Here is a 12,632-nt window from a genome sequence, read left to right on the forward strand (position 1 = left end):
TGCACAATAACTTTTAATTTACGTTCGAATTAGCCCTCTCCCGATATTCTAGGACCACTGGGTCGATACGATCACCCCTGGGAAAAAAAAAACAAAAACAAATAAACACGCATCCGTGATCTTTCTTCTGGCAAAAATGCAAAATTCCACATTTTTGTAGATAGGAGCTTGAAACCTCCGCAGTGGGATTCTCCGATACGCTGAATATGATGGTGTGATTTTCATTAAGGTTCTATAACTTTTAGGGGGTCTTTCCCCCTTTTTTCCAAAATCAGCCAACTTTTCTCAGGCGCATAACTTTTGATAGGTAGGACTAAACTTGATGAAACTTATATATTTGAAATCAGCATTAAAATCTGATTCTTTTGATTTATCTATTGGTATCAAAATTCCGTTTTCTACAGTTTCGGTTACCATTGAGCCGGGTCGCTCCTTACTTACAGTTCGTTACCACGAACTGTTTGATATGTTAAGTAGTAGCTGGTGGACATTCAATAAGGAAAACCTTAAGCATTCATTATCTTGGTATTATTATGGATGAACTACTATCATTTAAAGGATAAAACGGGAAGATTCCAAATATATTAGTTAGAAATGGTGTCATTCGAAAAATCCGTATATTATATTTTGGTTTAATCCACCTCTATATTTAATATTGCATATCAATATGGTTAGGGATTTTCTCCTTAATTCCTCACCCAGTCAGTGTTTTCAAGGTATTTTTATTAGAATACTTGCTGATATTAGCCCTTCCAAATCGCGTCGAAAGGCCTACTTTAAGTTGAGTGTATTTCCAGTGGTTAGTCTCCATGAATTTTTACTGGTATTTTCATGTACAATTGCGTCAAAAGTAAGTCCGTAACTTTTATAAGTGTTTTTATACATGTTAATGATGTTCATTTCCATGATACGATCCCGAAATAGAAATTATGCTAATAATTTTGTTAGGTCGAGATCGGGATTTCCCTGATTTATAGTGGGGACATATTATGAAATTCATTAGGTGAGGACTTCAAAATAGTTAAATTTGACTATTTAACCAATATAATCAAATTTAAAAGCTTCTTGAAAATTAAAATGCTTTCTAACAATGATTCAGAGGGTCAGATTGATTGGTTATTAAATCGTTAAAAATTACGTCCTTTTTTCTTCTTTTTTTATATTGCTTAGAAAATTCAAGAAAAGGAGTTGAATATTGAGTATTTTGATAATGGTATAAGCTGTTGTTCTTGGGTCTTTTTACAACACCCTTTTAGGCAAAAGGATTTCTTTTTTCGATTTATTTGCTTCTCCCTTCTCCATACCATACCCGGTATTTGGAAGGGGTGTGGTTTGCGTTCATTTTTTTTTTTTTTCTTTGGCTTAATAAGCAAAACTGACACTGAAATTTCAAAAAGATTGATAATATTAAATACTGATACGAATTATTGACAGCTATTTATTTTACAATTGGAAAAAAACATTTCCTTTTGCATTTGAACTCGTTGCCTTTAATCTTGCCTTTGATGTATTTCAAAGGCTATTGTTTTTTTTTCTCCTTTTTTTTTGTTTTTTTCTAAGAAAATAAGTTACAAAGACAGCTTTTTTGGGAAGGCAGGACGAAAGCTGTTTTGGAGATAGCAAGATTTCGCTATCAATGCAGATACTACTTGGATTACAGTCATCTTTACAATCCACGACTCAGCCTCACAGAACCAAATACACCTGGAAAAACTTCTTTACCTCCTCTAAGTAAAAAAAAAAACTTTTTTAGCACTTTTTTTTCTGGAAAGATGTATCAACCTCCTTCCTTCTCCCAATGTCCAGCAGTCTAAAATGTTTTTCTATCCCCCCCCCCCTCCCTCTCCATAAAAAAAAAAAATCATCGAAATTTTGTTTTCTAGCACCTTTTTTTCTGGAAACATATACCAACCTCCTTCCTTCTCCAAAGTTCCGGCAGTCTAAGTCAATGTTTTTCTAGCTCCCCCTCCCCCTTTTCCACAAAAAAAAAAATGTTAATCGTAACTTGAATACAGGTCTTGGGGGTAAGACTGAAAAATCGAAGCATAAAAAGCAAAACTAGCAACTTTCTTCCTTCGATAAACTACAGTTGAGTAATTCTAGGCTTTAAGGTTAACGTGTTGTTTTAATACATATTTTGAGCCTTCATAGGCTGTTCAAAACCTTTATACACATCAAAAGGATTCATATTTCATATTTATGCCAAACTATACATCTAGGTAATTCTCAACTAGCAAATTATTGATTTCTGCATACTGGAAATATTGATACAAATAATCATACTAACAAAATAGGACGGGAGAATCACATGTTTAACTTGATGATATCAAAAATTTTATATTGCTAAACTCCAAGTGTCGAAAGAATTACACTGAGAATCTCGAGATGACATGGAATTCCAATGGGCAAAACATGTATGACTGGTAGTGCCAATAGATGTGGGTATAACTATAAGCCAGAGATTATACGGACTATATGTCTTCTTCCCGCATAGAAAATGCCCATGGATATCGGTTAAAATTAGATAATTTGGTATCCAAATTGTTTTGAAATCTTTAGGTGCTGTAGATAAATTGACAGTGGGAACTAACCCTTTGATTTCCGGATTTACTGAAAGAAAGCATCATGGTAGCACTGCCATCTTGTTGCTTAATAGGTATTGTTGCGACCAGCTCCATTAGATAGCGTTGACTCCGATTAGTTTCTGGAAAAACTGACGTCTGGTTTGGATGATTTATTTCCGTTTTTGAAGATCGATCAGAGTCAGATGATGTTCCAACAGGCTCCTGTAATTTAAGAATAGGGAAACAATTAGTGTCCAGATCCCTAACAAGAAAAAAATAACACTAATGCTAAACATTATTTGTTAATCACTTAGGCAATTGCAAAATGTACTTAAAGCCATATCTGTGCTCTCAAATGCGTAATTAATATAATGACTAGAACAAAATTAAAACTAAGAACATACGAGTATCTTGCTCCAGACTTTTCTCTGTTAAACCTTTTATAGAGTCAATCGATTTGTCCTCTGACCAGTGTATATATTCCACCATGAAAGATGCACCAAGACTTTACCATAAAACGCGTAGGGAAGTAAGGGGTAGGGTCATGGCCATAAAAGATTGGGAGCCACTACATTAGAACCTTAAAGTTCAGTAGTATAGTTTGCTTGATTGTTCGTCTATCCAATACCTATTTTCTAGTATTTATGAATTAAAGATAGTGATATAATAAGGTTTTTAAATTTTTGTAAAAAAGGAGGCCTTAAGTTAACCTAAACTAAGAATTATAATACAGAACTGTGGCAATGATAATAACAGTAGGTAAAATGAAAAAACTAGACCTCCGGTGCCGAGGAGATCCCCAGGATGCTAGCTAGATCCCCGCCGGATGGAGAGGGGAGGAGCTCCAAAATCAATGTCACGAGAACGATAGTCAAGGGGATTTGCGGATTAAAAAAAAACAAAAAAACTTAGTCAGAAGCAACATTTGATCCACCTTTTCTTTTTGAAAGCTGAGATCAATTCGGCCTCTATGGGGGAGGCGATCCCACAACCTCTTGTGTCAAACATCTGGACCCTCCTCACCCCTTCAACATAAAAAGGTAAAAAAAAATATACAGACTTCAAAAGACACAACTAGCACATTTGTTATTACTTTCGATAGTTTCGTTGATATCCATTAGCCAATTCTACTAGATATAAGGCCCTGAACCTTAAAACCATAGCTGGAACATTAGTTATGACTTTCCACCGAATTTGGTTGATATCCGACACCCCGTTCTGGTAAATGGCAAAATGACCAGGATTCACAGATTATCCCCCCCCCCTCACACAAACAGGTTTGAATACGTCCATATACCCCAAAAGCACAACCAGAACACTACATTTTATTTAATGTCCAGGTCGACTGAGATACGACAGCACGTCTGGTAGATGTGTTGTCAGCACTGTCTGGTAGATGTGCAAATGACTTCAATAGAGCAGAGTTCATTCAAGATTTTATAATAAAACTAGGAAATAAGCTAAGCTTGTTCAAACAGCAAACAAATTTACTGGAAAGAAAAAACACAGAAAGACAATAATTCTAATACTGAAGGGTAAAGTCTTTGTTTGGCCTTTTTCTCTGGGTTACCGCAGATTTTTTTTTTTTTTTAGGTGTGGATTTTTATTTTCAAAAATTTCTTTCATTTTCTTTCTGTTGCATTGATTTATTTGACGACAAGAAATAATATATCGACCTAGGTGGTTTAAAGCTGTTTTGTTTATTTTTATAAATATGAGTAAATTTTCTTTTGATAATTGTTTTTCTTAAAAAAAAAGTGTCATTTAGAGAGAATATTAAAAAAAAAATAATAGATAACGACTCTATTTTATTCTTTCACACTAAACAGTTTAAAGCTTCTTCAAAAATTTAGTAAACATCTAAGATGTGTTTAATTTAGGGCTTTTTTACGACAGGGAGCGTTTTTATCAAATCGAATTAGTTCACTTTTCCCCTTTAACATATAAAATCTTACCAGATTAGCAACACTATCATCTTTTGATACTAGAAGGGTTGAAGAACCATTGAATGTTTCAATAAATATTTTCTTCTCCATGTCACCTCTGGACTTGCATGCAGACGGGTAGATGTAGCCAACCATTCGAGCTATTATGTTGCCATTTACCATAGGGTTTAGCACTCCATCAGATTTATAAAATATTTTTGCCACTGTTGCATTCAGTATAGAAACCTTTAAAAAAAAAATCCAGAAAAGCACATCAAGCCTCGTGTCAACTGTTTTAAGTTAGTTTCAGCTGTTAAAAGTTACACTCGAAGATCCATGGTGAACCTGGAGTTCAAATGTCAGTAATATTACATTGAAAGACGTGAGAAGAGTTAGTTTCGTGCATAGTATGCATAAAATTGCTTATTACTACGAAGCACACGCTAACTTCAGTCATAGTAAAGAAGTTGCTAAATGAATCTGACTCTCCAAAATTTGTATGGGAGAATTACTGTATGCTACAGATATATAATGAGCATTCGGATGTTTTGGAATGCGTCCGCACACATCACATTACAAATTTCTTTTTTAGATAAATAGAGAAAAATGTCCACAAGGGCATTTAGAATAGACTAAGGCGAACAGTCCATTCACTTTTCCCTTTTCTTTTCAGTTGTTGCAATTTGTGGCAAAACTTTTGCATTGAAACAAAACACGTTTCAAATCAAGAATGAAGAAAGGCAATTAATCTTGATATTACATAAATTCTTTACTAAGTAACACGTAGGGAAGTGCAAGACGCAAATACAGCTAAGTACTAAGCTTCCGAATTTAAAGGAAAGTAAATACGAATTTAAGCGGTTTTAAGGGAATTGCAGAAATATCGAAACCATTTGAATTTAACAGAAGCCCTTCTTCGACAAGCGATTTTCTGCCATTGTTAAAAGTAGCCTACACGTGCACCCACCACTGTCAGATTCAATAAAAGATTCAAGATCAACTACGGCCTGTAGCTATCGGGCTAAAACTAGATTTACGCTGATTGAGCAACGCGGAGTGCTGTAGCAACCTTCGGTCAGTTTTGCCGCCCCAAGTATCACAGGAGCAAAACTTTTTTGTTTCTTCGCCATAGATTGAACGCTGTGGTTGCCAGCCGCTAAGACCTTTTAAAATGCAATTTCACGAGGCAAAAATTTCGTTTAAAATGATGGCAGTCCTAAAAAGTGATCTCCAAGTACACTATTTCTGCTTAAAACCAACTTTTATTCCCTACCAATATTGGTACTTTTTTAAATACATCATACAAACAAGCTAATGCTGTTCAACTTTACCCCAAAACATAAAAGTAAATCCAATCTATGTATTTATTTATAAGCACGAAGCAAGCACAAGTTAAGGCTACGTAAAATCGCCGCAAATCATAATACTTTATGTGCTTCCAACCTGTTTGATGGTAAGGACAGTTTGACTCTATTTCTATAACCAAATACTTATCACGTAAGTGCTTTATAAATAACTGCGAAGCTACATCATCGCGTTGCATTGTTATTCATAATAACTGCGTAACCACTTGCATGAAGAGAAATGTCTCAACCATATAATGTATTAGAAACAAATAAAGGGTTGATCAATTGCATGACCTCTCGTCAGTGAAGAAGAACATTCTCTACTATTCTTGCTTTAAAGTCACTTTCTGCGATAGAGAAGAAATTCCGGATCAATAGAACCTTGAAACCTTCTAGGGCATCGGCAGTCAAGGTCAACAGACTATAGCTTATTAATTAACGTCTCCTTGGCTGTAAGCATCCGCCTGTCAAATTTGAAGTGAATATGAACACGTCAGCACGGCGCCTCTTAAAACCCATCTCCTTTGTCTTTTTGGCCAAAATTACTTACATCATTAGTTTAAAGTAGATCCAAACTCTTCAGTGCAAAAGTGGTACAAGGGAAGTACGCCTCTAAAACATCATTTCATAGTCCATCTGGCCCATGGTACTTGCCCCTCAAATCTCAAACCGAAAATTTCGATGAAGAATTAAAAAAAAAAAAAAGTCCAATAATGGAAGTGTTTTTCGAGGGGCTACGGATCCAATGTATGCTTTTAACAACTTTGATTAAAAATTATTATATGGTTCACTTCAAACGAGGAGCAATAGACAACTTCTCTGCTAAAAAGTTAGCAGCAAGAGGCGGTGAGGTGGCAGAGACCACCTCTGCAGTAATGAAAACCGGGAATAATGTATTTTCACCCACGGTTTGATATCTGCTTGACCATGTAATTTGACTCTACACGACAATTTAAAACAAAATTAACTATCAAAATCATGAGATGAAAATCACGGAAAGTGATTTGTAGGCAAAAATCATGCAGCATTTTAATCTCAACTGGCGAAGGGCTGAATGTTTGAACTAATTGGTCTACCTTTTATTCGATTGATTTTAGGTAGGGAAATTCGTCTTCATGCAAGTGGTTACGCAATGATTACTAGTAATAACTAATAATGCAATACTTACCAAGTGAGTCCCATAAAACCCTATTTTCTTAACCCCGGTATTAAAAGGGGGAAAGCCCTCGGACCAATATTCTTCTTTTAGGCCAATTATGGTGTCACCGGTTTTGTACAAACTTTTTGAGTTACTAATTATTTACGAGATACCTGATAAGTGTTATACACCAGATAACCAAATTCGGCTTCAAGAAAGTAGGCCGTAACCATGCTCACCATTTGATTGCTAATTTCCTTCTACGTGCTCATGAAAATAATGAGGTATTATATTGTGCCCGGTTAAACGTATCTAGAGCTTTCGACACCGGTATACATCCGCGTATCTTATTGGCTGCTTATAAGCGTGGAGTTAATATTTCTGTCATCAAATTGATACGTAGTATGTATAAAAGCTAAATGCCAGAATTAAGGTCACCATCTTACCTGGTACGGTGGAACTCACTCCTTCATTTCCAGTAAAAAAGGGTATTAGACCGGGCACTGTTACTTCTCCTCCCCCTGTTTAATAGTACTGCCGTTATGCCACAACAGAAAGTTCTAACCACATGTATATTTAATGGTATTGATGTTTCACTAGCTAACTATGCTGATAACATCCTTGATATTAATAGAACAGCCTTTGGAATTGAGGAAAATTTTGGAATTCTCGATAGGGATATAAACCTATTGGTCTTCGATTTAATGTGAGTAAGACTGAGTTCCTGGTGCTCAATCACCGTTCAGATTCCCCGACAAATGTTCAGTTAGGTGAACATGTTATTAAAGCACAAGATACACTTACGTATCTTGGTGTACCGATTGGGTCAAATCTTCACGCCAGGCGTCAACTTTTGAAAGTATTTTTGTCAGAAAAGCTAGGAACGCGTACGGTTTACTAGTTGCGTTAAAGTTTAAATTTAACCACCGTATTTGAGCTAGTATTTATAATAATTTTTCTGTTCCGTATCTACTTGACTTTGCATCATTTTGTTCTCTTCTCACTGCTTCAAATATTAAGGATATATCGAATGTTTATACAAGCATGCGAAATATTTTCTGAGGCTGCCTCTCTGGACTAATAACAGCTCCCTATCCTCGCGGCATGGAGTTGCTAGTCCAGTGTCCGCGGTGCATAAAAGAAATGAGAGATATCGGAGGCAGATTATTGGTGAAAGCACCTCTGAAATTGTCCGTCGTTGATAATGTGTTTGTTCTTACATATAATCGCCCTTATTTGTATTCTTTTTTTCCTGTCAGTTCTTCTTTGCTTTGGTTTTGTTTGTATTTGTCAGAATTTATTTGTTTCTTTCCATTTTCTTTCTTTATACTCCATCAATGTTGTATTTTACATTTATGATGGGCAATAAATTTATAAATACATAAATACAATTCAAACTTTGCTATATGTAACACATGTTAGGCATATATGGTAACGTATACGCGTATGGTAACTTGACCCTAATATACTTGACCCTAAGACTACACAAAAACTTAAAATTGAAACATATTTAAATACTTAAATACTACCCCTTCCAAAAAAACAAAGGTTTGATGCGTGCTGTATTGAGAGACAGAGAGAAATGTATTAAATAAAACAAAATGACACAAAATGGATAACAAAGAAAATACGACAAATAATCTGTCCCTAGAGATGTGATGACGCCTTGGATTAAAAATGAGTTATGCCCTCTATTTGTATGGATCAAGGCTACTAGGCTTCGGCGAGGAGCATTTGGCACGGCCGATTCTTTGATGCCCAGGCTTAGCCTTTATGTGCCCAAGAAAATTAAAGGTATCTAAAATCAGGGATGCCGATTGTTAATTTTTAGATCCTAATGATGAATCCGTAAAGTAATCTACGTAATATGGTGGTAGGCCTACATAAATCTGATGGGTACCAATAGGATCATTATTTGCTAACACCGTTTTGCTAGAAAAACGCAAGTCAGTAATATAGAAGTAACTGGGAAAAAATACACAAAACAGAGGGGCAAAGAAGAAACTTACATAATCTGGCTGGAAAAAATTTGCCGGATGTTCATAAACCATAAAAGTGACACCAGGACGAAAATCCAGAGTTCGGCATTGGTGAGGCGTTGAAATGTGAACACCCTCTCCGCCCCAAAATCCATGGTTACCAGACGGTGTCTCAAAGCCAGTTCCACAAAAATTGTTATCTAAATTTAAAATAGCCAAGAATTGCTTGATAGGTTTGAAGCAGACAAACATCTATTCATAGTGCAATAAATATATCTCAATAATTCAACAAAGCCACTCTACACTATATACAAATGTTGGTACCAGTCTAATTTATAGCATTTTCTGGAATAAACACTACGATGGCAAAATTTTTATTTCATTACATTCAGAAAATAGCTATTTATTAGATTTTCAGGGGCGCTCCTTCCCAGTCCCAAAGCTCCTGAAGAAATACTTTTAGACGGCAACCATTCAAAATCTCAGTTACATTTTTAACTGTTTTCATCTAGGAACACTTTAAAGCCTTGTTTTCAGGCCAACCACATCAAACATGGAGTTCGAATGGGTTGTGCAGATTATCGTTTTGAGTGTCGCGTTCAACACGGCGAATGTCTTCTCGGAACCCGTGTTGAACCATGCTATTCTAGCGCGTCACAATTTTGAAAAACCCGTGTCCAATACGCTTGGAACCCGTACGATGAAAACGCTTTAAAGTATTGCTGGGTTGAACATGGAGACCCTGAAAACGATTTTCGTCGAACCCGCTCAAAACACGCTTCAAAACCGGGGCCTAAAAACACAACTTATGTATTGCCATCAACCCTGTTGTAACGATTGGCTGAATCCAGACACATCTTTCTTTGAATTCGTCAATGAAAACCAAAATCTGCCATTATTCTCAACAAAACCTATTAACGTCAAACAGTATTTGTTCAAAACTTCTTTTTAGTATAGAATTAGTCTTGATTCTGAACGGCCAAATGATCCCAAGATTGTCTTTGACAAAAACGTTCAGGTTCCTTGATCCCAACCATTGACTACGTGTTCTTGAACGCTTTTGTTCCTTTACAAAATCATTCTAAACACCAAAAGTTTTATTGAATTCTTCTTTTTTTTCTTTGCTATTATATCGTTTGTGACAGAAAACCATTTTTTCCTTAGATTTTATGTAAATTATACAGTCTTCCACTTAAGTTTCTATTTAACGAAATATTTCACATATTTAAAAGGATTACAAACGAAATTACTTTTTTGTTGAAAATTCATGTAGAATCTTAGCAAAAAGTGATTTATCTCCAATATTTTTTTGGTCTCATCATTTGGAAAAGATAGGCCGTAAAAACATAGAGGAGGATGCTTTCGATCCCACAGACAAAGTACTACTACTTTATTTAGAACCAAACCGATTTGAAGCCAACCTGACGCTTTCCCTGCCCCTCGGTGCCCAAAAACCCAAGATGGCTCCAGATCAAAATGTCAAAATAACCATTTTAATGAGAACAGCTAAAAAGTTCAAAAATTAACCTCTGGAGGTGACATGAGACATGATACATACAGCTCCAAAGGGAAGGGCCAAAAAAATTATGAAGATACTCCGTATAAAACAGAAGCTGCATACATACATCTTAATAGAAACAAGATAATGTTACACCTTCTTAAATTCAGAGTCATTCAAAGAGCCAGAAAAGTGATTCCCTTGGGTCTGTTGAACCATCAAGTGACCACACACCTGAATATTGTATATCAGCATGATGCTCTGTCTCATAATCATTCAGAAAAGATTTACGGAAACAATCAAAAATGACTAAAGATTAATCACTAAAGTAATAATAATCGATGCGTGACTCTCCAAATCAAAACATACTAAGTACATACTAAGTCATTCAAAGAGCCAGAAAAGTAATTCCCTTGGGTCCATTGAACCATCAAGTGACCACACACCTGAATATTGAATATCAGCATGATGCTCTGTCTCATAATCATTCAGAAATGATTTACGGAAACAATCCAAAATGACAAAAGATCAATCACTAAAGCAATTATAATCGATACGTGACTCTCCAAATCAAAACATACTAAGTACATATGTTAATATTTACTATTTCATTTCAATTATTATTTTTTTTCTTAACTCCGATTCCTTTCAAATGAATAAAAAAATGAAAACTGACTTGGTAAAATGAACTTTCAATTTAAGCGTTTTATTCAATTTTCAATCCAACACAAATGACATTCTAGTCTGTCATGGGATTTGAACAGTGGGAATACCACTTATTTGTTGTAAAGATATCCCGAAACGAACAATTTCTTACCAAAAATTTAGTTTACGATTTTTAAACAATCCATTTTTTCGACCGAAATGAATCCCGTCTTCCGGCTGGAATGGGGATTATGCTCTTTGCCGCTAAAGCCCTGGTTAAAAGGAAGCCTGTAAGTGAACGATATCAACTTACAAGATTTGTAACTAGTCATCTAAATCCCTCAGTCATAACATGCTATGCCCAAATAAAAAAAGCCAATTAAGCCAACAAAGAGCGGTTTAAACAAAATTCCTTCAGTCACTGGACGTCCCATTCAATGACCTCCTTTGTGGTGTTTGATACTTCAATGCAAAGGTAGAAGCAGAAAGAAACTATTGTTCACGAGAAGTATGAAGTCACGGTATTGGTGAAAAGAAAGAAACGGAGCCCTTTTGCAAGATTACAGTCTGAGCAATGAGCTTATTATCGACGCAGTCCAGTTTCAGCACAGAACACAAACTACAAACAGTTATGTATCTTGCCAGATAGCAGAACAAAAATCTGATTGATCTGTTTGTGATATCAAGCAGATGGCGGACATGTCTACTTGACGTGTGAGGTCTTGGAGGACCGCATGTTCATTCGGAGCACATTCTAGTGATGGCGAAATAAAAATCAAGCCAATACCTACAACAAGGCCAATTCTAATACCATGGATAGTGGGACGTGAATAAACTAAATGGCGAAGATGCTTGAAAAAAAATTTCTGCGGGGCTGAAAACTTTTTACCTTTCCTTGATGCCGAAAAACTGTGCAGAGGGTCAAAAAACAGTCTGGTCACATATAAAGAATAATTACAATGATGTGGCCAAAGATGTGTTTGGATACAAGAAGAAGCCAAAGAAAAGCTGGACATCGCAAGAATCCTGGAAATTAATAGATGAGCACAAAAACCAAAGACAGAAGATCCTCTGCACTGGTGGCGATCAATCATTACTCTTTACTGAGACATTCTGGAGAGAGTCAAAAAGTCTAGGATACAAGACAAAGGGAAATCTACAGAAACTAAGGTAAGTCTAGCAGAGGAACAGCACGAAAAGGAGACACAGAAATGGTGTACAGACTCACTGATGAAATTATAGGACAGCTGAGAATTATAGGACGTGAGAAATGAAAAGATTATCCCAAATGGTGACAAAACTAATGAGAGTTGGGTTTTCCCCCAGTGAAAAGTTTTAAATAGACCAAGACCAATGGACCGAGGAAGTGTACCTGCGACACTGTTCCTGAACCTGAATATCGATGAGTTTCCTCACATCGGCAGAAATGCCCTTGACCACAAAGAGGCTCAAGAATGGCAGATTGCCCAGTAAAGACTGCATAGCTTCAGCAATGGTAAAAGCGTGAGTGATGACAGGTCTTTCAGTGCTAATAACA

The 12,632-nt window shown here is 36.0% G+C and overlaps 1 protein-coding gene across 1 annotated transcript in view; it reads right to left on the reverse strand.

Moving 5' to 3' along the window:
• LOC148939395 (multiple epidermal growth factor-like domains protein 8) overlaps positions 1-12,632 on the reverse strand; it is a 55,730-nt gene that overhangs the window by 9,663 nt on the left and 33,435 nt on the right. Inside the window, exons 8-10 of the mRNA XM_089106865.1 lie at positions 8,983-9,152; positions 4,520-4,735; positions 2,592-2,786 (exon numbers count right to left, since the gene is read on the reverse strand). Coding sequence (XP_088962991.1) covers positions 2,592-2,786; positions 4,520-4,735; positions 8,983-9,152 — 581 coding nt within the window. The remainder of the gene's footprint in view (positions 1-2,591; positions 2,787-4,519; positions 4,736-8,982; positions 9,153-12,632) is intronic.

This window comes from Artemia sp. Qi Xiang Cuo, chromosome 21, assembly GCF_049724085.1.
Source record: "Artemia sp. Qi Xiang Cuo chromosome 21, ASM4972408v1, whole genome shotgun sequence".
Taxonomy (NCBI): domain Eukaryota; kingdom Metazoa; phylum Arthropoda; class Branchiopoda; order Anostraca; family Artemiidae; genus Artemia; species Artemia sp. Qi Xiang Cuo.